We start from the raw sequence: 23386 nt of genomic DNA on the forward strand, positions 1-23386 counted from the left end.
GTAGACCACTGAGCCGGCCGGCATCCAACGGTGTTACTGACTAACTTCAACTAATCCACAAGATTGAGCGATACATCCACCATTGTCTTCAGTGAGTTACCATCTCACAACAGACACAGTTGAACTTCACTGGTCACTGCTTCTCACTAAAGGTCTAATGGCTAAGAGCTCGCGCGCAAGACTGATAGATCCTGGGTTCGAGTCTCGCCAGGCAGTATCGTGGATGCGCACTGGTGAAGAGTCCCAAGATAGGACGAAACGCCCGTTCAGTACTTCCAGGTTTTCCATGGCAGTCTAGCTTCATTTACTCATGATCTCAACTACTGAAATATCTATTCAGCAAATTTCCTGCAAATGACAGTAAAAACTATTCAATCTAATACGATAGTAATGATTTATCTACCTATAACTCAGTCGAATAGCATACATATCTGTTGTACATTAGCTCTCATCTAAATACTATTGTTACATGGTAAGCTATGCTTGTCATAAAGTGTTAATATATAAGTTAATTTCCAAGTAAATACCACTTTCTGATATCTTAAAATAAGTTGAAATACTTTAATACAGTTTCCACTTTTTTTTATCTTCTTCTTCTTGACAAAATTCAAGAGTTAATATACAATTCTTCTGCCCTTTCGATTTGCACATTAAAATGTATTGGTGTCAGACTGTACAAATGTCTATATTTATGTGTGTTGCACAGAAAAACATTTTTTGCCTATAATATTTGTTAATCTATTCAATTTTCCTTCAGTCCTATTATACACATATACACACAGATTATATTAAATAGGCATATGAATATGGAAATTTACTTAAAAATTGTGTATCTTCAGTTCAATATACCACCTACACAATCGATTCCATAGTTGTTATTATTAATACCAATTGTAGTATTAATATGTTTAGTTCGATATTAAATAGAAACAAGACTATTTCACTGAAAGCAAACCCGATGATAAATTCTGAAGAAATTTCAAGAGGCAAAGTTCTTGAATGACTTTGCTTTTTTTAATTTTCAATTTCTTCAGAATGTATCTAGAAAACACTAGTTCATTTCATTGATTTACATGGTTATTTTACATCTCTCACAATATTTACGGTATAAATTTTTAAACTTTTCATTCATTTAAACTCAAGTAATAATAAAACAAAATTTTCGCATTCATAGTTAATAACTCTATAGAAGATACAAATATACCAAAATCAATTGTCGGTTCACATATTGAAGCATATTGGAATTCAAAGAAACGTTTCAGTGGAATAATGGAACTTCCATCGTGTCCTAGTGAATCTATCAGTGAAATGTATTTTGATGCAATGGAAAATGTTCAACAAATTAATTCTCAAAATGTTCATGCATCACAGTTATCACAAATAGATAAATGTGAAATGATTAAAAGTAAGTACTTTTAAATAAAATGTTTATTTAATTAATTTTATTTTCAAAAAGATGAAAATATGATTATGCCCGAATATTACTTGACAGTTTTCTAATTGTTTAAACTAACATACAATTTCTAAGCAAAGATGGATAGTGGTTAGCAGTGGAATCCAGGACAAGGCGAGTTTCGTCTTATTTGGGACTCGTCAGCTGGATGTAACTGCATCCCAGAGTTGATGTTCATTGTGGCACTTAAACCCAGTACCGTTCGCTTCAAACTCCATCGTTTTATCCGCTTAGCTACTGAGTCCTCACAGTCACTTGCTTATGCGACGGGATGAAGTTGAAATTCACTTAGTATTGTTTTACTTGTATCTTCCCATTGTTATTTAGGATCTCAGTTGATCAGTCTTATTGACATATGTACATACTGTGTGTATTGCCTCGATATTGCCTTGATTCACAAGCATTCTAGGCGAAGATGGATAGTAGCTAGCAGTGGAATGAAGGACGCACGTTTCGTCCCATTTGGGACTTGTCAGCATTTTTTTTCATGTACATCATGAAATGGGTTTACGTAAACCCCAGCTGGAGAAACAGGTTACTAGATCTTTATTATTCTATGGTAAAATACACCATTGCACTTCTGTTGTTCCGTCCCCAATAATAGATATCATTAAGATTGGATTGATTGTGTCAATAAGGAACTCAACTTGACTGTTAGTTGGTTTGTAGATAATCACTAATTCTTCACTTTATTTTCCTTGTAGAATTGCTGTCTTCTCTGAAAATTGGCATGTTCACATTTCATGTTTATTTCTTTGAATTATAACCTAATGTTATGTTACAGATTATTCTTACATATAATATGGGATAAATCTTTGCTATCATTACTTGGTTAAATGATAATCTCACTAAAAACGTTAGCAAATCAGTTTTAAAACAGTTGAAAGCTAGTATGTTGAGAAGTGTTTCGTGGCCAGACTTTTCATGGGCATTTTTAATGTAAACATTAGTCTCAAACGGAAAGTAAATCTCTTCTCCTCTTCCCTTTACAGAGGTTCTAGCCTACAAGATTAAACTCGTTTTCTAAACTATCCCTGTTATGCAGATTTCCAACTTTATAGCCTGAAAAAAGATCACGTGACCATCTTGATGTGACATTATATAAAATCATAGAATTTCAGCGAAAACCAACTAACCAGAATCAAATTTACTTGTCGATTACATAAGTTTAGAGACTATCTAACATACATCATTTTGATTATTAGCCTCTAGGGGATATAATGAACAGACATTTTGAGTTTTCCTATATAATATATTTTGTTGAGGTTGTATGATAAGCAAGTTTAAGTGTAGGCAGTTTAATAGAACTAAAACTATTCTATTCATGAATACTGTATGTATGTAAACTATTTAAGTTACTTTAGCTACCTATGATTTATCATAACGTGAATTTTATCATGAAGCGTTAACGCTTCTAACCCTGTCATAGCTTTTGTTGACTAAGTTAAATGGATAAAAGTACATTAACATAGGCTCTGAGATGAAGATACATCCAGCTGACGAGTCCCAAATAGGACGAAACGCACGTCCTAGATTCCATGGCTAGCCACTATCCATCTTTGCATTCGCTGTTAAGTTAAACCATTAGTATTAATCTACAACATTGGATCTACGTCTTTGCGATAGAAGACACATATTTAAAGTGAATATCAGTGAATAATAAAATGTAATTTGTTACGTCCCAAGAGTTGACTTTAACTTTTAAAAACTAGAATAATTTCTTACCCTATCATGAAACTTATTCAAGGTAAACTATTCAATATAATAAACTCAGCGAATTCTACCACTGAAAAGCAATTCGCTTTTATGATGTGGCAATAGATTCCTGTGTATGCAGAAATGTATCATCGTTAATGTTGGTTTTCCCCAGTCCATATCATCATTAAGAACAATCGTAGTCCCACTAATATTTTTTAAATCTCTGTCTAAACAGTAATTTCAACAAGGATTACTGATCAGACCAACATCAGAAGCAGAATCATGTGAAATATTTTAATTAATTGATAGACAACTCCAGAAAACGATTGCCTAGTCAGCATTACGATGAATGTATTAAAAGACAAGATCTAAAACAGATTTAGGAGCCTTTAAAAATTCCGGCTTCTTTTAGGAAGACGAAAAATATTAATTTCAAGATTTCTGACACTGTTCAGAATCAATTGGGAAATACTCAAAGAGTTTTTTTGAAAATTAAGTAACTATAAAAATTTACCAGTTAAAGTACGAAACAAGGATGAATACACTAAGTTTCAGAGTAGCTTCGAAACCAACATCTACTTGAATAATCAATTTAGAATCATAACTGTGTAGATTGTGTAAATTGTTGAATTTCATTAAAACCATAAACTGATACACGTTAATAAACCATTAAAAACCTGAAAGCACTAGACGAGCTCTTCGTACTAGTGTTGAGCTCCTCATCATTATACATACACAGACCCACATACAGGAATCGAACCAAGGACACTATGTTCTGAATCCCGGCGCCCAAACTTTAGGCTACGGTGTCGGCATAAAACATCGCTAATGTCTTACTTCATTCATTCCACGGTATTGCGCGACCATCAGTAGGTGACTACCTCATACCCTGTTATATCCTAGTGAATACTAAACTACAAGTAACTTCTGAGAGCTATTAATAGACTAATATTTTATGTGTGTTACTATTGTGAAACTGTTCAGTAACTATATTCCTCTTATTATAAGCTTTACTTTGACCTATGGACTATTATTTACTGTTCTTAATTTATGTTCAGTTTATTGACTACCGTCTCCCACGTTCACAGCCACTTTTTGGCTTGATATTGTATAAATGTTATTTCCTATTCAGTGGTGTGATACGGTCTGTTCGGCTGGTATACAGACCAAGTATGTTTGAAGTATTTGATTTGCATAGTGGGAGGTGGTATTGATGTTCTGGACTCAACTATCAGGAATAGGCGAGCAAAGGACCAATAAGGACGCTAGGCTGCACATACCGGTCGAACTTCATTGGATTAACACAGTACTAAGATTGAATAAGTCGATTGGCGAATAAATCACGTGATGACTAGCCGAACTTAAAATACACAACAGACTCGATACAGTTTATCTTCACCTTTCATGAGACTGAAGATCCTGGAGTCGGTTCCTGCACACGAGGTTGCTAGTTTTCACTGCTGAGGAGTCCCAAGTTGTCAAAAATTGTCTGCCTTGAATCAGTTCATGTTTTTGATAAACATTGATATAAATTATTTTTCTACAAGTTTATTGTTCAATATTGCAAATGACAACTTGACTGCCTAAGTAATATCATTGTTTATTAACTTATTAACTTCAACTTATGGAGCCGACTACTGTATTCTCACTCGTCTCATCAATTCAGGTCAGTTAGCTGATTGTTTAATTATCTTACATAATTACACAGTAGTACTTTAAACTGTACCAAAGAAGTATGTGCATAGTGGAAAAGATTTGTAGCTCAGAGGACGAAACTCCATCAAATATGTGTATAACATTTGCTCTCAGTCATGAAAACAGTATTCTATAAATTCATGTTCATATAGGAGATCCTAAGGAATTACTTACAACATTAAACTTTATCGCAGCTCTAATAATCTTTTTTACGAATATTTTAATCAAATTAAAAAATGGCTGCGAAAAAGGTTTGTTTAACATAATAAGATAAAATAAAATCGGTATGAAATGTAGACGAAGAATATATGCAAATAAGACAAGTAGGTTAAGGGTAAAAGTAAATAGGAGAGGAAAAATAGAAAGTAATGTCTTTAGTAAACTAAAGTTTAAGATTGTAGTTTCTATAACCACAATGATAACATTTCATTTTAATTTCAGCGACTTATATTATTGGTAGATGATAGAGAATATTTCTAGCTCAGTATAAGTATTTTAGAAACATTATGTTGTTAAAATATAACAGTTTAGTAATAAAGCTTTCATTCTATTTATAAGCAAACTTATTAGTATATATTTCAATAAGAAATTCTAATTGCTCACTTCTATTTAAAGTGCTTTTTCTATGTTGTCTAAAAGAATATTGAAATGTTCTCAATTATTTCATCACTTCACTTCTTCGTGTATTATCTATGACATTCTTGGTTGAAACAACTTCAATAGAATAATTTCACTTATTACGTACTCTTATTCTGATAGATCCATTAACGTTAAATCAACAACCTAATATTCTTGTAATTTTATAGTTGAATTCATGAGTCAATTGAATCTAAACCACCATGGAAAATCTTGAAGTACTGGATAGCAGTTTCGTCTTATTTTGGGACTCCTCAGCAGTGAGCATTCACTATCCCGCCTCGTGAGATTCAAACCCAGGACATATGAGTCTCGCGCGCTAACGCTTAACTATTAAACCACTGAGCCGGCATCCAACGGTGTTAATGTCTAACTTCAACCAATCCACGAAATTGAGCTACACATCCACCTTTGTCTTCAGTGAGTTGATACCTCACAACAGACCTGGTTGAACTCCAGTGGTCACTATTTCTCACTAGAACTCCAGGAAATACCTCTTGGAGACAGTACTTTCAGGTTTTCCATGGTAGTCTATCTTTGACTGACATATGAATTCAACTATAAAATTACTAAAATCTCCACAAAACTCTTTCTGATAATAATATTCTTGTCTTATTTGTCATCTATTTATGGTTATGGTTATTATTAATTACGCTGAACTTATATGACCAGTTTTTAAACTTAAAAAAAGTACCTTACTCTTAAGTAATATATTTAATGACATATTTTGTCTCTTTTAGATTTTCTTAAGCACTTCTGTACCATTTTAAACATTTAACTGAACTTAATTAACTTAAATATGTTAAATCTTTATATTTAATCATCAAGTTATTCTATGTAGTTTGTAGTAAGCTAATATGAAATCATCAGTATAGTGTTGTGGAGATTATCAAGTTTTTGATCACGAATCGATTGGTGAGCCAATCCGCGTCGGGTAGAGACAGGTATCTACCTCAGTACAATGGAAGATGGTCGCGGAATTTCGCGGATTAATATGAAATTATTTACTTAATTTCCTTCATTGGATTGCCTTCTTTCTTCTTTCATTATTTATTATAAATTCATCAAATATAAAAGAAAAATCTCATTTTATTTTGTAAAATCTTGTTGTTTATCCAATGAAAGTGATTGATAAAAATCATTTGTGTTGACAAGAGTTAGAAAATTTCATTTGAATTGTTGAAATAGTATTCATCATATATATTACAATTCGACAACTAATATGTTTAAATGACTGTTATCATTTAAACTAGAATAGATTATATGTAACAGACGGTGAAATTCAAGATGAGTTTTGTCTTTATAAATGATTGATCACTGAGTGGTGATCAATGTCATGTATGTCAGGTCTTGCTTGGTGAAAACCGAATCCTATTGACCAAGTCACAATGTGGTCACGAGTTTAGGTAACTCGACATTGCGTGTACGTTGTTGAGATTAAATGTTGGTTGGAGGTAGTCAACAGGAATCTCTGGACCTAGGTCCTGTGCTACTTAGCAGTCGTCAGCAAGGTGTACCTGAAATCCTGAAGGAACTGGTGCTCTTTGATGGATTCGATCCCGTGTCACCCAGCCTCACAATCAGAGACGTTACCACTGAGCTATCCGGGCCGCGACTGACCTCCTGTAGGACTGAGATGTTTTGTCTTATTTGGAATATCAATATGAAATGATAAGCATAAGTTCTGCCTAAATTGTAATTAAGTATCGAGAATCGAATCGGTTATTTAATAATGAGAAAGGGTTTATGAAAACACGTGAATAAAGTGTATTAATTAAGTGTTGAAATCAAAATCATATAAGTCATCATACTAGCGTGTTTAACTATTCAATTAATTACCTTCATAAAAAAGATTACCTTATTTACTTTACAGCTTCATTTAATCAAAAATCTACTTCATCCTCATCGTATTATACTGCTGAGGAACCAATAGATGAGATTGGAAAAGGTCAAGCTCCATCTACAAATCTGTTCGGTAAGTTGTTTCTGTGATTTAATATAACAAAATTTAAATTTTGCTTGAAATAATTCTATTCTTTATGTGAAGGTGTTTGCAAAGAATTTATCTTAATTTAATTATATAAATGCAAAGTTAAGTACTCATTTGATCTGGTTAAAGTAAGACATTAACACCGTTGGATGCCGGCTCAGTGGTTTAATGGTTAAGTGCTCGCATGTGAAACTGATAGGTCCTGGGTTTGAATCTCGCGAGGCGGGATGGTGAATGCTCACTGCTGAGGAGTCCCAAAATAAGACGAAACTGCTATCCAGTACTTCAAGATTTTCCATGGTGGTTTAGATCCAATTGACTCATGAATTCAATTATTGATATCAAATATAGATTGATATTATTCAATTATTCCTGTCATGTGAAATGATGTGGGAACGTATTCAGCTAGCTTATTATTTTTTGTGGTTATCATCAAAGTTTTCATGTATCTGTTCAGAGAATAATCATGACTTCATCGTAATTACTTGTAATTTTAGATCATACAATTTTCACCTGTTTTTTTCATTATCAAGAATCTTATTCAACATTGGATGGTGTACAGACTCCATTTTCAGAGGATCAACAATCTCTTGCAGACTTCCAAATGTCTCCTGAAAGTACGTTCGAACTGTATTATCTTAAAATCTTATTTTTTTAAAATTGATTCTACCAACAAACAAATAAAACACAAATGTTAGACTGTCGAAATATTTAACGCCAGATGCCTGGTTAAAATGAAAGTATCTTATTCATATGAACTTCAGTAGATTGCTAAAAAAGATCGCATTATAAAGTGATTCAATAATCTCAATATCAAATGAGGTTACGCAATAATCATGGGATTAGAAGAAGAATAGAAGGATGAAAATAATTTACGGGTCAGAATTATGAAAGATAAATGTCCGCTTGACAGATAAGAAAAAAAACAAATACATAAAGGTCATATTAATTGAAAATTAGTTATTAAAAATTGTCAAAGGATAATAATAAATGATTACGGTGTAAAGTTATAGAACAGTAATTAGAAGAAAATAACAAGACCAAAACACCCTACACAAGGGAACCAGGGCCAAGAAAGGATGAGAGATTAGACGTATCGTTTTTGAATGCAGAGTTCGGCGTTGAATTGGCGGATGGCCAACGTCCTAGCAGTGCATAAGTTTTTAATTCAACCTCCTTTGATTGGGTAGATTATTTTAAAGGAAGACTCCTTTGGAGCGATGAGTACAGAGTATATTAGATGCTCGTGTATTGAATTGGTAACTGTTTTGCATTCTCCCTTTTAAACCACGTCGGGTAGTGTTCTGAGATGCGTTTGAAAAGTATCACATAAGAAGATAATATAGAGCTTAGCTGAATGAAGTCTGGCCTACCATTCACGTATGTGTTAAGGATAAAATTTCGCTTTGGGCCAAGTCGATGTGCATCTATAAATATACTTGCTCCTATGAGGCAGGTTATGTTTGCCTCACAAACCTAAATATCAATCACCATTATGCCTCAACTACATTTTACGTAATAATTCATATGGATCCATGTTTATTGCTATAGGTTAAAGTATTTCACATAAATATTAAGTTCGAGTAGTATTTCATTCTTTGAGTTGGATAGTTTGATCGTAAATTTTTCATTATCATTCTGAAACAGGCTATCAACAAGTTACATTACATAAAATACATATATAGCCTTTTTCCCCAATCTGACCTTTGACCTCTGTTCAATGATTATTCTGTTCATACTCGGGTAGATTATGTCTATTTTAATGTCTGTAAAAACCAGAATTGTGTCCAAAAGAAGCTGGTGCAATCTTTTCTTCTAGCATGGTCTTGATCCCTCGAAATTTTATTCCTTTTTCATACTCTTATACCTTCACACCCAACTGATCTATAGGCCTTTTACCTCTAACTGGTTTGTTTCTGTTTTCTATGTTCCTCCTGATTACATTTCACCTCGATTTCGACATTTTTTCTTATTATACTGAGCCTTTCTTCCGCAATTTTAATTTCCGCATCTGTCTTCATGATGACTGTTCAAATCTTCAACAATAAAACTATTATTAGTTTCCCTGATAAAAATAACGTTTTAATGCCTTTCTTTATTCTAACTCACTGTTACCATGTTTAACAGAATCTATTATTGTAACTATAATCATCTTGAAAATAAGGTGTATATTTGTGATTGTACAGCTTTGAAAATGAATTCACTGAACCAATCCTTCTCATTTCAATATTGGTAATGATTGCTAGGTGACATAGGTGCCTGTGCGGTGTTCTTTACTTATTCTCCGACTAAGGCTTGAGCACTTCCTAAACCTGATTCTTGTCTATGGATGTTTACAAGAATTAATGTGAACTCATATATACCTCGATTTTAGACACCCTAAATGATATTTGCGTAAACGAAAAGGTTTATCATTATTTCCGAACGTATGTTTTCATAGTTCTTAAAGTTGATTACGTACAGAATATTCGCTTTGTTTTTCCTTGTCATTACATCTTTCAATTCGCACAAAATAGAATGGAAATGGATCTTATTTATGACGCCTAAATAACATAAATGTAATCTCTGAAATATTTTTCATATATGATAACTAAGAACAGCTTAAAATGACACTATTAGTAAAGATCAGGATAGTTGAGCTCATTAAGCTTATTTAAGAAGCCAATTTTTTTTCAACCAGTTAAAAACAAAGTATTTCAAAATCCCGAAGTAAATCCCAAGAATAATGTGAACGTTCTCCATGATTTGAATAATAATTTTCACAGAGATTGAGTCGCAAATAAATAGACTTTAGATGTAAAATTATGTTTGTAATGACCTCAATGATTGAAATTCAACTAGTTCCAAAGCTTTACTAGGCGATCTATCCACATCTTTAGGAAACTAATTAAAATATCAGGGATAAGTTAGGTCAAAGCCATTCCTGTATTTAAAGCCTGATCAATAAATTAAGAATGTTCTATATTGTTTATGGTAGAGGTATTAGTCAAATGTCACAAATTGTATTCAAAATTCTCTGTGAATGCTTATATTCGTATGGATATCCATATTCTATATTTTGTTTAATTTCTGAGATGATTCCAAGGAGACTGTTGGTTTATCTCTGTTAGAAAGCCTATGTATTTAAACTCTTCTAGTTGTTCAAAGGGAATAGTGAGTTTGGTTTTAAACACTATTTTTGGTCATTTTAGTATAAAGCGTCATATTTCTCTGAAGTCATTTAAAATTATCCTACATCTAGACACTTTTGTTTTTATTTCTTAAGAGGGATTTATTGACCAAACACGTCAGACAAACAACATTTTCACGACCTATAGTTTATAAGTTGCCAGAACGATACAAGTTTATATTCCTACTCATTTGAAGTTCGCAGATTTAATCGTTAATTATATTTTTATTTCTATTACCTGACTAGATCGAGGAAATCAAACTCAACCATTAACAACTACATCTACTAATATGACAGGAACTGATACTTTAGCTAAACAGTTAACGGTTAATGCTGGTGAACAAATTCAGTTCAATGCATCATTCACTATTACTGGTCCAGTTGCTTATGAAACAACTTGGTATATGAATGGTGAACCAATGAAACCTGATATAGGTGCTGAAATGATATTGTCGGATCGTGATACACGTTTACTTATATCAAATGCTGATCCTTTGATACATTCAGGAACATATTCATGTCGTTGTCGTCTTTTTGAGGGCACTGAAACTGCTGTTTATTTTTGTGTTAATATACTAACAGCCAAACTAGATCGCAATGATACAAATGATAATGAATCAGATCAGCTGAAACTAACAAATTTTATGCAGGCTGATTTATTTCATCCAATTACCAAAGAATTAGATTTACCAATAGGTAAACTTTTAGAAATTCAAGTTAAGATTGATGAAGAAACTGTATTGAAACAAATGGAGAATAATAATAAGGAAAATATTCAAGTTAATTGGTATCAAAACTCAACACTAATTGAACCTAGTTCAACGTGTGAAATGCTCAAAATTGATGACCAGTTTATTTTACGATCAACTACAAATAATTTACAACCTGATAAGTTATACAACTACAAATGTATGTTGAGACTGCCTGAAAATTCTTCTATGTCTCCAGCACCAAGTATCACCATACCGGTAAGTTTTCATTGTCCAACAGTTAAAGAATTAGAAACTGAATTCAAGAACTGTATCGACAAAAATAAGGCAACAGTCGAAAATAATCGAATCTTTGAAGTCAAATTAGGAGAGGATGATGCATTTCAATTAAATATACCTATTCAACATGGTTCTCACGACCAAGATTTTGTCGTATGGTGGACACATGAAGATGAGCTTTTGACAGGTGATCATTTACCGTCGAAAGAAAGTGAGTATAATTGTTCACTTGAGCTCAGTAAAAAGTCGAACGAAATGATAGCCAAACTTTCTAAAACTCCGACAGGAACTAACGATTGTGGTATATATAAATGTTGGACTGTTTCACAATCATTGAAAGATAATATCGTTAGGTGTACAAATGTTGCAGTAACAGTGAGACAAGAGGAAGCTACGCTGAGTGAAAAGTCAAATGACAAAGAGAAGGAAAAAGAAGCGAAGAATTTACAGGGAGATAAGATAAGTATGGTCGATGGGGTTGAAACAAACCTTCTTAATAAGGAAGACGAGGAAATAAACCGGGAGGTGCCCTCAATGAAAAAGGAAGAGGAAGAAAAGAAGAGGAACGCAGAAAACATTTTCAAGCAAGAGGAGCAAGATTTAAAGAAGAGGGAAAGCGAAGAGACGAAAAGAAAAGAAGAAGAGATCGTTAGACTGAGACGATACGAAGAAGAGGCTTCAAAGAAACGGGTGGAGGAAGAAGGAAAGAACAAGGAAGTAGAGGAAACTGCGATGAAGCGAAAGCAGAAAAAAGATGCTGAGAGCAAACGAAAAGAAGTTGAATTGAGACGAAAAGAAGAAGAGATTGCAAAAATGGAGGAAGAAGAGATTGAAAGGAAACGAAAGGAGGTAGAAGATGCTGAGAGTAAACGAAAAGAGGAAGTTGAATTGAGACGAAAAGAAGAAGAGATTGCAAAAATGGAGGAAGAAGAGATTGAAGGGAAACGAAAGGAGGTAGAAGATGCTGAGAGTAAACGAAAAGAGGAAGTTGAATTACGACGAAAAGAAAGGAAAGTTACCAAGATGAAGAAAGAGGAGGCAGAGACTGATAAGAAGCAAAAGGATGGAGAGATTGCCGGGATAAAGAAAGAGGACGAAGTAGAAAAAAGACAACATAAAGAGGAGGAAGATGAGAGGTTAGCTAGCCATAAGGCAGACAAAGAAGAACCAATAACAAAGACAAAGAAAGATTATATGGAAGGTAAAGAAGGCAGCATGAATAAAACGGATGGAAAAGGATATAAAAAAGAGAGTAAAGAAGGGAAGGATGAAAAGAAGAAGAAATTAGTACCAACGAAGGACCAAGCGGAAAACGGAATGAAAACGAAGCCAGTCGGAGATGTTGAATTAAAGCCTGAATCAGAAACATCTCAGAAGAAGAATATCAGGGGCGTAACAGAGCAAACAAAAGACACAGGACAAGGGGAAGAAATCAAAACGGTCCTAGAAACCGATTCCGAAATGAAGAGGGTAGTTGGAGAATTTAATAGGGGAGAAAAAGATAGTGAAGAAAATAAAGTGGATGTTAGAGTAGGTGACACAGCTGAGTCACTCACTGACGAGAAGAGAGAAAAAGGAAAGAATAAAGTGGAGAAATCCGACGAAATACAAACTTTAGATAAAGGTAAAAGGAGAAGGGGAAGTAGATCGACTTGGAAGGATGACAATAAGGACAGTGAAAAGCTAGTTGGTCAAATCACAGTGGAAAATGAAGTGGATAGAACAAAGCAAACGCTGGAAAAAGAAGATAGGTTAGATGACCAAAATCAGAAGGAAGTAATCACTAGTGAAGCAGAAGAATTCCCGGAACACCATGATGAAAAAGACAAGAATAAGACTGAGACAGTGAAAGCAGTACACAATCAAATTACAATAGATTTCAACAATTCAGAAAGCACATCTCAAAATAAACAAACTTTAATTGATCAGGTAACGAACAGTGGATTAGAACTTAAATCAGTTAAAAAGGATAAAAAGAAGGAGAAAGATGGCGAGACTGGCCACGAGACTAAAGAGAAGAAGAAAAGTGACGGGAAGATAGGAATGGATAATACTGAATCGATTGTTAGTACAGAATATCCAACAGAAAATCATGTGAACAACAAACCAGAATCATTTAAGGATTATCAACAAATTAATACAGAATCATTTCAGAAGCCACAACGTCGAGAAAGTAAGGCAAAGAAGCATGGAAAAGATACAAAGAAGAATAGATCAGTTGCTGATACTACTAGTACTACTACTACTACTACAGGAAATGATGAAGATCTAGCTAAAGATTACATAAAAAACAAGGAGGAAAACGAACCGAAAACACAGATGAACCTGGTTGGAGTAGAAATTGGCAAAAACAATCAGGAAGTACTTGATACGATGCCAACAACCGATGCTTTACAGAATGAAGCAGAAAATAGAGAAAAACAATGGAAGGAGGAAAAGAAAAAGAAACGAGAAAAATCGAAAAATGTTGATAAGGAAAATGAAGATAATTATGTTAGCACTAGAAGGCAATCAATAGTCGGCGAACAAGATCCAAACAAAATAGAACTGATTGAGGACCAGAAACAAGTAGAAAAACGTAAGAAGCATCGAAAATCAATAACAGAAGTTGATAAAAATGACGTACAGTGTGAACCATTAAAAGCTGAAGAAAAATATATGGAAACCAACACTATGGATGATGACCAAAGTGAAAAGAAAATCAAAGAAGAATATAAGGGTATGGAATTAAAATCCGGTAAGTTTGAAATTCTAACATAATTGTTCTTAAATTTGTACGTTACGGGTGACAGAAAATATGGAAAGTTTAGATCAGCTCACCGAAACAAAGGTTAGGATAAATCCCGTAGGTGTGTAACCAATTAACTTCCATAAGATGTATGATTAAAATGAATTGTAGCTCATAAAATCTAATAGATGTCGGAATGAGTGATATTGATTGTATATTCTCAGCTCAGCAAACCGAGATTTAACATTAAGAAATTCGCTAGAATTCTTTAAGCATCAACAGCCTTATTAATTTAAAATAAATTTTAGTGAACGACGGACATCTAGAAATTCTTCACATTTTATAAAACTGAACCTAATCGGTTAGCCTACCTATGCTATTTCAAATAATTATTATGTAGTCATTATCAAAATTTTAAGAAAAAGTAATCGTTGTAAGATGCCTAGAAAATTTTAGGTATAACTGAGGCTAGTTGTTACACACCACGATAACGACTAAAGCAAGGTATTAAAAGAAGTCATCGGAATTCGACTTGTTTACCGTCATGACTTGCGATGTTAATCGATATCACGTGCCAAACTCATCAATCAGAATTTTGACTATGGATTTTCATATTCCGTATTTACTATTTCATTCATACCTTAGGGTTCTAGACTCGACTCACCGTACGTTCCGACCAACACAGTGGACCTTGAACAAATGCAAACTACAGTCCTACTAGTCTGCATATCCGCGAGATTTTCTCTATCTTCTACCTTGAGTCCAAACAAATGTCAGTAGTCAGCTCCTACTATATGTAAACTTCAATGAACATAGACCAGCAGATAACTACCTTATCGTGCGATTGAGATGCGCACTTCTGAGGAGTCCTATACAAGGACGAAACAGCCATCCAGTGCTTCCACGTTTTCAATGATGGTCTAGCATCAATCGGTTCATGATCTCAAGTGAAAACTCAATAATCTCCATAACCCCATACTGACATTTTGATATCTTGTCATATGTCATTGTTTTCCACCAAAATAAAAAATCATAGTAAACAAAACAAGACCAAATTTGAACAATACAATAGATTTGTTTAATTTCATAGTTAAATTATTTAACTATACATCACAAAGTTTTATTCTTTTTTTATTTTACAATGGATCCTAAAAATTTTTATCATAAACTTATCTAGTTCGATAAAAGTTGAAGTTAGACATTAACACGGTTGGATACTAGCTCATTAGTCCACAGGTTAAGCGTTCATGCGAAAGGCCGATAGGTCTTGAGTTCACGAATTTGGATCGTGGATACGCACTGCCGAGGAGTCTCACAATAGGACCAAACGGCCGTCCAGTGCTTTCAGGTTTTCCATGATGATGTAGTTTCAATTGACTCATGATTTCATCTATTGAAATTACTAAAATCTCCACAAAACCCCTTTTCATAATGATGATCATCGTATGCGCACTAATGACTGGCTTCAAGATGTATTTCCTGGAGTTCTAGTGAGAAGACGTAACCAATGAAATTCAACCAGGTCTGTTGTGAGATAGTAACGCACTAAAGACAATGATGGACGTGTGGCTCAATTTGGTGGATTAATTAAAGTTATACATTAACACTGTTGTATGCCAGCTCAGTGGTCTACAGGTTAAACATTCATGAGCGAGACCGATAGGTACTAGGTTCAAATCTAGCAAATCGGGATCATGGATGCATACTGCTGAAGTGTTTCACAATTTTACCAAGTTTATCATAATGATCTAGTTTCAATTAATTCATGATTTTAACTATTACAAATATATTTATTAATTTTTTTTTCTAGATTTAAAATTAAATAACAGTGAAAAACAAGATATTCTTAATGACCAATATAAAACAAATGAATATGATACTGTTTATTTATCACCAATAAAAGATCTTGATCATGATCATGAAGATGATAATAATAATATTTTTTCTACTGAATTATTATCAAAATATATTTGTAAACAAGGTGAAACATTGAAATTAGCTGTTGAATTAAAAAATAATGTATTTGTTAAATATTTTGAATGGTTAGTAAATGAAAAAATGATTGATGTAAGTTATACTTTTTATTTATTTGGTTATTGATTTATTGATTGATAGAAAATGGTATTGCATTATTAGTTTACTTTACTTACTCCTGTTAAAGCCCCTCCCCGGTCAATGACGGCTTTCGTAGTTCTCCATCTTTCCGCCCTATACAATAGAACTGCCTTGACATTTCTATTGCAAATTCTGACCTTGGTGTTGGTTGATAGTTGTTTTGAGTTCCAGATGTACTTCAATTGTAAATATGCTTCTCTTGCTTCGCCGATTCGCGCCTTCACATCTGCATCAGATTAACCATGTTCATCAATGATGCTGCCCAGATATGTAAAGGTTTTTACATCTTCCAAATCTTCTCCGTCAAGTGTGATTCGATTGGTGCATGTTGTGTTGTATTGGAGAATCTTGCTTTTCTCTTTGTGTATATCCAGACCTATTGCTGCTGAGGCTGCTAATGAGTAGCTACATCTTAGAAAAATTAGATCATTGTTCATGTGATTGTCTACTTCAGTATCCATATGAAATATATGAAAAAAATAGAATAAAATAATTTTTTTACGTGCACTATAAGCATAGTGTAGTGAGTGATACTGATGTCGATAGATGTAAATAGTATATATCACTAACTGACAGTATAATATCTTATGGTAGAAGGTTGAGAAAATCAAAGAGAATAGAATCAGAACAGAGAATGTTTAGTATGAAAAAGAAGGAACAACAAATTTTGAAACAATTGATAACTATTTTGAAGGCCAATATTGCTAGTTTCCTAGTGGTGAAAGAAATAATAATAAACACCCTAATTTTGTTCATATAAATCATAAAAGTCTAATTGTTTCAGCCTTTATTTTGATTGGTAAAGTATATCATTTATCTTCTTTGGTTTTCTTATAAGGTCTGTCTTGAACATATTCTTCACTTCCTGATATAATCACATGATGAGTGTTATGAGTGGTACCTTCGTCATGACAGTTCTCTCAACTTTATTTGACTAATTCAAGGTGTTTAATTCACTCTTAATTATATTAGAAATGTAGAGTTTTCAATGAAATGAAAATGATGATTTATTTATTAAACCATCTCTTCAACAAATTTAAGTTTGATGATAACCCTGCAGACATCAAAATCAAATTCAAGAAGATTTCCGAATAAATTAATTTTTAATCACTGAGACTTTTTTGAAATGTAACTTAAAACCTAATGAATTATTTTAGTTTGTTTAGTATTAACGTGTAGTTATAACTATAATTATGTATATTAGCAAATATTATGTTATCAGTGTAGGGGTTGTGAAGATTGTTAAGTTTTTGATTAAGATTATGAACCGATTGATGTTTGACACTAACACCCTTGGATGCCGGCTCAGTCACTCAGTAGGTTAAGCGTTAGCTCGCGAGACTGAAAGCCCTGGGTTCAAATCCCGTGAGCGGGATTGTGGATACGCATTGCTGAGGAGTCTCACAATAGAACAAAACGGCTGTCCAGTGCATCCAGGTTTCCAACGGTGGTCTAACATCAATCGGTTTATGATCTCAATCAAAAATATGATATTATTTGCTTGATTTGATAAACACAAATATCTTCACTTACAATTTACTACTTAGAATACTACTGATATTCAAGATGACTTTTATTTCAATTCATGATTGTTTGAATTCCACTATTAAATATCATTCGATTGTGATAAGTGGAATATATTCATTATGTCAAACTAATGTTATTCAAAGTATCTCTTTGTCTAACTAATCAATGTTTTCTAACTTTTCCGAATGCTATTTTATTGATAAAAAGTGTAATATACAGGAGAAATATGAGTTCTTCCATTTCTTATTGTTACTTTGTTCGATAGTCTATCAAGTGTAGAATTGGCTTATTTGTCATACGAAGTTAAGAATATAGTCTGATCAAATTATCTAACTGAATAAGCCTATTATATTTCGGTTATCTAACTATATGCAAGCTTAATTTCTCTTTAAATGACTTGATTATTCAATTATTTTTAAACCGTAATCATAATCTAAAGAAAAATTGTGATCGCTGTTTGTATAATGAATCAACACACCGGTAGTCAGTTATTACTCGCAAAAATAAACTAAATATGATTCAACTGTACATAAATCTCACTAAACAGGACATTTGTTCTAAATTATCAAAATTATGTTTTCTTTTTTTTATATTGGCAGCCTGAATCAACTGCTGATTTTGTTGTATGGCAAACTGGTAATTGGATTGCATTGACAATACCAAATGTTAGACCAGATTTAACTGGAACTTATAAACTACGTGTTGTTACTCCATCTGGTGAATATTATACAACAGGTGATCTGTCAGTGAATGGACAAAAACTACAAACGAAACCATATATCCCATCGTAAGTTTATTACTACTGACTTTACTGACTTTCTATCTTTATTATTAATAACAATAGTAGTAGTAATAAAGCAGTTATGTAAAGAACAGAATAGAAATGAAAATTATTTGAAGATAGATAATTGTATTTAACATGATATAAGTATACAACCAACATGCATTTATTGTTCTGTTTTTTTATGAATATTCGTGCTCTTTTTATAAAAAGTCGCGTTCGAACGCCCAAGATCTAGACTACTGAGTCGGCGTCCATCGGTGTTAATGACTAAATTTAACCAATCTATGAAATTGAGCGACCATTTTTCATTGTACTGAGGTAGATACCTGTCTCTACCCGACACGGATTAGCTCCACTGGTTACGGCTTCTCACCAGAACTCCGAGAATCTCCTGACGAAACTAGTCACTAGTGAGCACATGGTAATTATCAGAATAGGGTTATGAAGATGATTAAGTTTTTGATTGAGATCATGAACCGATTGACGTTAGACCACCATTGAAAACCTGGAAGAACTGGATGGCCGTTCACGCGCAAGACTGAAGTTCCTTGGTTTGAATCCTGCAAGCGGGATCATGGATGCTCACTGCTGAGAGGTCCCATAATAAGAAGAAACGGCCGTCCAATGCTTCTAGGTTTTATATGGGTATCTAACATCAATTGTTTCATGATCTTAATCAAAAACTTAATTAATTTTACCTACTTAACATTTTATAGTTGGTTTATTTGATAAATTAAATGGTTTATTGAATATTTTTCGGTTGTTAATCTAAGTAAATAAAATGTTAATTATATAAATGATTAACATTTTATTTAAGCGGTAAATGAACTTACTTTTAGTTTTCAGTGATAAGGTCATAAGTTAATAGGCATTAAATGATTCTATTATGAACCCAATAAAGTGAAATGCCGAAAAAATCAGTTATAAACAAAATTGAAATTTCATGCAAATATATTACTAACAAGAAATAATTCAATTAATTCTGTAATAAAGTTTGAACTAAATCTATACAAAAGGAATGTTTAAGAATTGATTAGGGTAGAAAAGTATCATTATCAATGATGAATTTGAAAAAAATATAGTGGATATGTCATTCGATTTCGTGGATTAGTTGAAGTTAGACATTAACACAGATGGATGCCAGCTCAGTGGTCTACAGGTTAAGAGTTTATGCGCGAGACTAATAGGATCTGGGTCGCAATCTCACGAATCGGGATCGTGCATGCTCACTACTGAAGAGTCCCAAAATAGGACCAAAACCAATGCTTCCAGGTTTTCTATGCTTGTCTAGTTTCAATTGACCCATGATCTCAACTATCAAAAAAATTTGTTAACAATTTTCAGTAAAGCTATAGAATATATAACAACGTCGAAAAGGGAAATTTTTATTTTAAAAACAACTAAGTAATAAATCAGTTTCTTGATAGTACTCTCAGTCCTTCCGTTTGTTATAGGGGGTCAGTTTGAAATCTTTCTGGCATTAAAATTAACATTCTAATATATATATATATATATATATATATATATATATATATATATATATATATATTAAGCGACAAGCGTCATTAAGCAGAGATGTATGGTGAACATTAACTCTGAAATCCAGGTACATTCAACTAAAGAGTTCCAAATAGGGTTCTACTGCTAGCCATCTCTGCTTAATATTCTTAAAAATATCATTTGACCATACTGAGATGAACAATCAAAAATAAAGGATTTGAATAAATAAATTTCTTACATTCACATGTGATTTATGCATAAATGTTTTGCTTTTTTGTCAGTGTTCAAAACCAACAATTAGATAACTATAAAATGAATTTTTAAATTTTCTAGCTCTACTTAAAAAAACATTGTATGTTGTGGTTTGTTAATAATGAATCATGTTAGAATATGATCCTTACTGAATGGTATCGGTTATCATCATTTAGACGTAATACCGACCATAACTTGTACTATTTATATCTAATCTCAAATACAACATAATATGCATGTATTGTTCACTTATCAACAAATCATAACACACATTCATATTCATTTAATTATAAGCAACAATAATCTTTTCATTTCATTGTTAGTACTACTTCTCCAAATTCATTTTTCTGCATTTCATTCGTCTTGTTTTTTTTATAGACAAGTAGAAGGACTTAAACCATTATTTACCAAGAAACTTCAAGATTACACCGCTGAAGTGAATGAAACAGTTAGATTTAGTGGACGTTTAGTAGCTGAGCCACCTGCCACAATTATTTGGTAATATGTCATAATTTTTTTTCTACATTTTAAAATTTATTTCTAATATTGAGAATGTATGTATCATTACCAAGGTTTGACTTGATAGTTTCGAATAAATTGAGCATTGGGTAGATTGTTATAAATAAATTAATATACCTGTAATATCACAATAAGTAGAAAAATTAGATTTTCTGATGTTTCGTGACTCAGCGTAAGTCACTTCTTCAGAGAATAAATAAATAACCAAAGCAAAATTAATAGTGCAACGGAACAATAAGAATTTTATGTGATTAACCAAAGAACAAGTCTGAATAAATCAATGTTATGTCATTTAGGTCAAGGTGATTCATAAGCGACATGTTTGTTAATCTATGTGTATGTGTACACTGTTGAGGATGAAAAATGTGTGACCTTTATGATGAGAAAGGATAGGGTTTAATTAGTAAGATAATAGTGTGAATTGTGAATAATATCAGACTAGGTGGCTAGGATAGATAGTTCAAGTAGGATGTATGGTAAGGCCTTCTTTTCTATTGAGAGAAGTAGGATTAAGCATTATATAGAATTCTTCAGCTACTCTCCTTTCTTTGTAATTGGAAAAACCTTTTTGTAATACTTTGATATTTTTGAAATCGATTTGGTGGTCGTTGAAAATGGCATGAAGCGGCTTACATTGAGTTATGAAACGTCAGAAAATCTAAATTTTCTACTCATTGGGATATTACAAATATATTATTTATTTATTAAGAATGCATGTTTACGAGAACAATAACTTGAAATTATCCGTTTAAGTACAAACATCAACTTATTATATAAGCAAACGAAATATACAAAAAATTTTAGTAACTATGTTAATCTGTATTGGGTATGTATGTTTTATGTATGTTTGGGTACTTGTTTAGATTTTGAATGATATTCAATATCTGTCATATGTCTCTCAAAAAGTTTCGAATATTATCTATTAACCTACTCAATAAACAGGTTTCATCAAGGAACATAATTTCACATTAATGAATTAACCAGTTTCTGACGGATTAAGATCTTTTATTTAACTATGTGATCAGAATGGATGTTTTAGTGAAATGCTTTATGTTCAAGTAAATTAAAATTACCTTATCTCAGTATCTTTTAGATTAACTGATTTTCATGTACCACAAAGTAGTATGTAAGGCTAATCGTTTTTTTTAACGAAATTACTTAATCGGAATAATGGTCATTTCTTATACATAATGATTACAGTCATAGGCGTTGCCCACAAACCCAATTTTCATAGAATGTTACAAATAATTCACAATCAGATTGCTTAAAATCGATCACTAAAATATGTCGTAATGATTATTAGCTATTCTTTTACTAATTAACCGTGTTCTCTGTCAATAATCTTTGTGAATTGTTGTGATGAAGTAAATTCATTCACAAGCTTTAAAATCCAACTTTTGTAAGTTAACTTGCTTCCGACTACTTAAGACAATTTTTTCCATAAAACGTTGAAAGCATCACTTAGATACAGTCGGTACTTCCACTAATGACCGATGGGCAATACCAGATATCACTGTCTGTTAACTTTTTCTGGAGCCCCGCTACGGTTCCTGATAGTCTCAAGCCCTCGTAAAGGAGAAGGGTTGAGTGTAGAGCTAACAATCCCACCACTTAGAAAGGAAACATTATATAAAGACACTAACCAGAGAAGAGCGATCGAACCAGTGGTACAGAATACTTACTGATGAGACTGGGATTACATCTCTTATCTTAGAATATTGTAAGACTGTTTTGACTCCAGATATCTTTGTTAAACACTTCCCATATGGTTTTTGTATCATTTAGTGCAATCAATCAAAATACAGGTCTGACCAAGTTAATGTCATGTCAGTCCGGTCAAAACGATTCATGTGAGACATGTTTATGTATTTGTGAACGCGGTAATAGATGAAAAATGTGGCACCTGAAATGTGAAAGAATAGAACTTTTTCAGTTTGGGGTTGTGGAGATTGCCGATCAGTTAAGGTTACCAGGGACAGTGTTAACGTAAAATATCTGCAGGTAGAGAGGTTTAATTAGTGGGCTCAGTAATAAAAACGAATAAACACTTAAAGCTGCCATAATCTCATTTGTGAACTGGGATATACTAATGTGTGTAAGCACATTTAAGGCTTTTTCAGAGGAGGAGTAAGCATTGGGGGAGCTAATAAAGGTTGGGAGTGGTTTTGTTTCATGGTCAGATTGTGATAAATTATTCTACAGTTCCAAAATCTTCTTGGTAAAGTATGTAGAGAGAGGATTTAGAATGAAATTGTTTCACTGACAAACGGTTATGAATGCTATAACTATCAGGTTTTCGCATATTGAATTGCTTCATAGGATGTAAAAGAT

General features: G+C 32.9%; 1 protein-coding gene across 3 annotated transcripts in view; it reads left to right on the forward strand.

Annotated features, from left to right (window-relative positions):
* MS3_00010298 (uncharacterized protein) overlaps window positions 1-23386 on the forward strand; it is a gene marked incomplete at its 3' end in the record, with an annotated part of 193824 nt that overhangs the window by 112312 nt on the left and 58126 nt on the right. Inside the window, exons 14-20 of one of the 3 annotated variants that reach the window (XM_051218657.1) lie at window positions 1175-1405; window positions 7356-7457; window positions 8006-8089; window positions 10888-14367; window positions 16169-16425; window positions 18600-18787; window positions 20915-21034. In XM_051218657.1, coding sequence (XP_051070355.1) covers window positions 1175-1405; window positions 7356-7457; window positions 8006-8089; window positions 10888-14367; window positions 16169-16425; window positions 18600-18787; window positions 20915-21034 — 4462 coding nt within the window. Of the gene's footprint in view, window positions 1-927; window positions 1406-7355; window positions 7458-8005; window positions 8090-10887; window positions 14368-16168; window positions 16426-18599; window positions 18788-20914; window positions 21035-23386 lie in introns of those variants that run through there. The other 2 variants (XM_051218656.1, XM_051218658.1) reach the window with 2 other exon arrangements.

Source organism: Schistosoma haematobium, chromosome ZW (genome assembly GCF_000699445.3).
Source record: "Schistosoma haematobium chromosome ZW, whole genome shotgun sequence".
In the NCBI taxonomy this organism is placed as follows: Eukaryota; Metazoa; Platyhelminthes; class Trematoda; order Strigeidida; family Schistosomatidae; genus Schistosoma; species Schistosoma haematobium.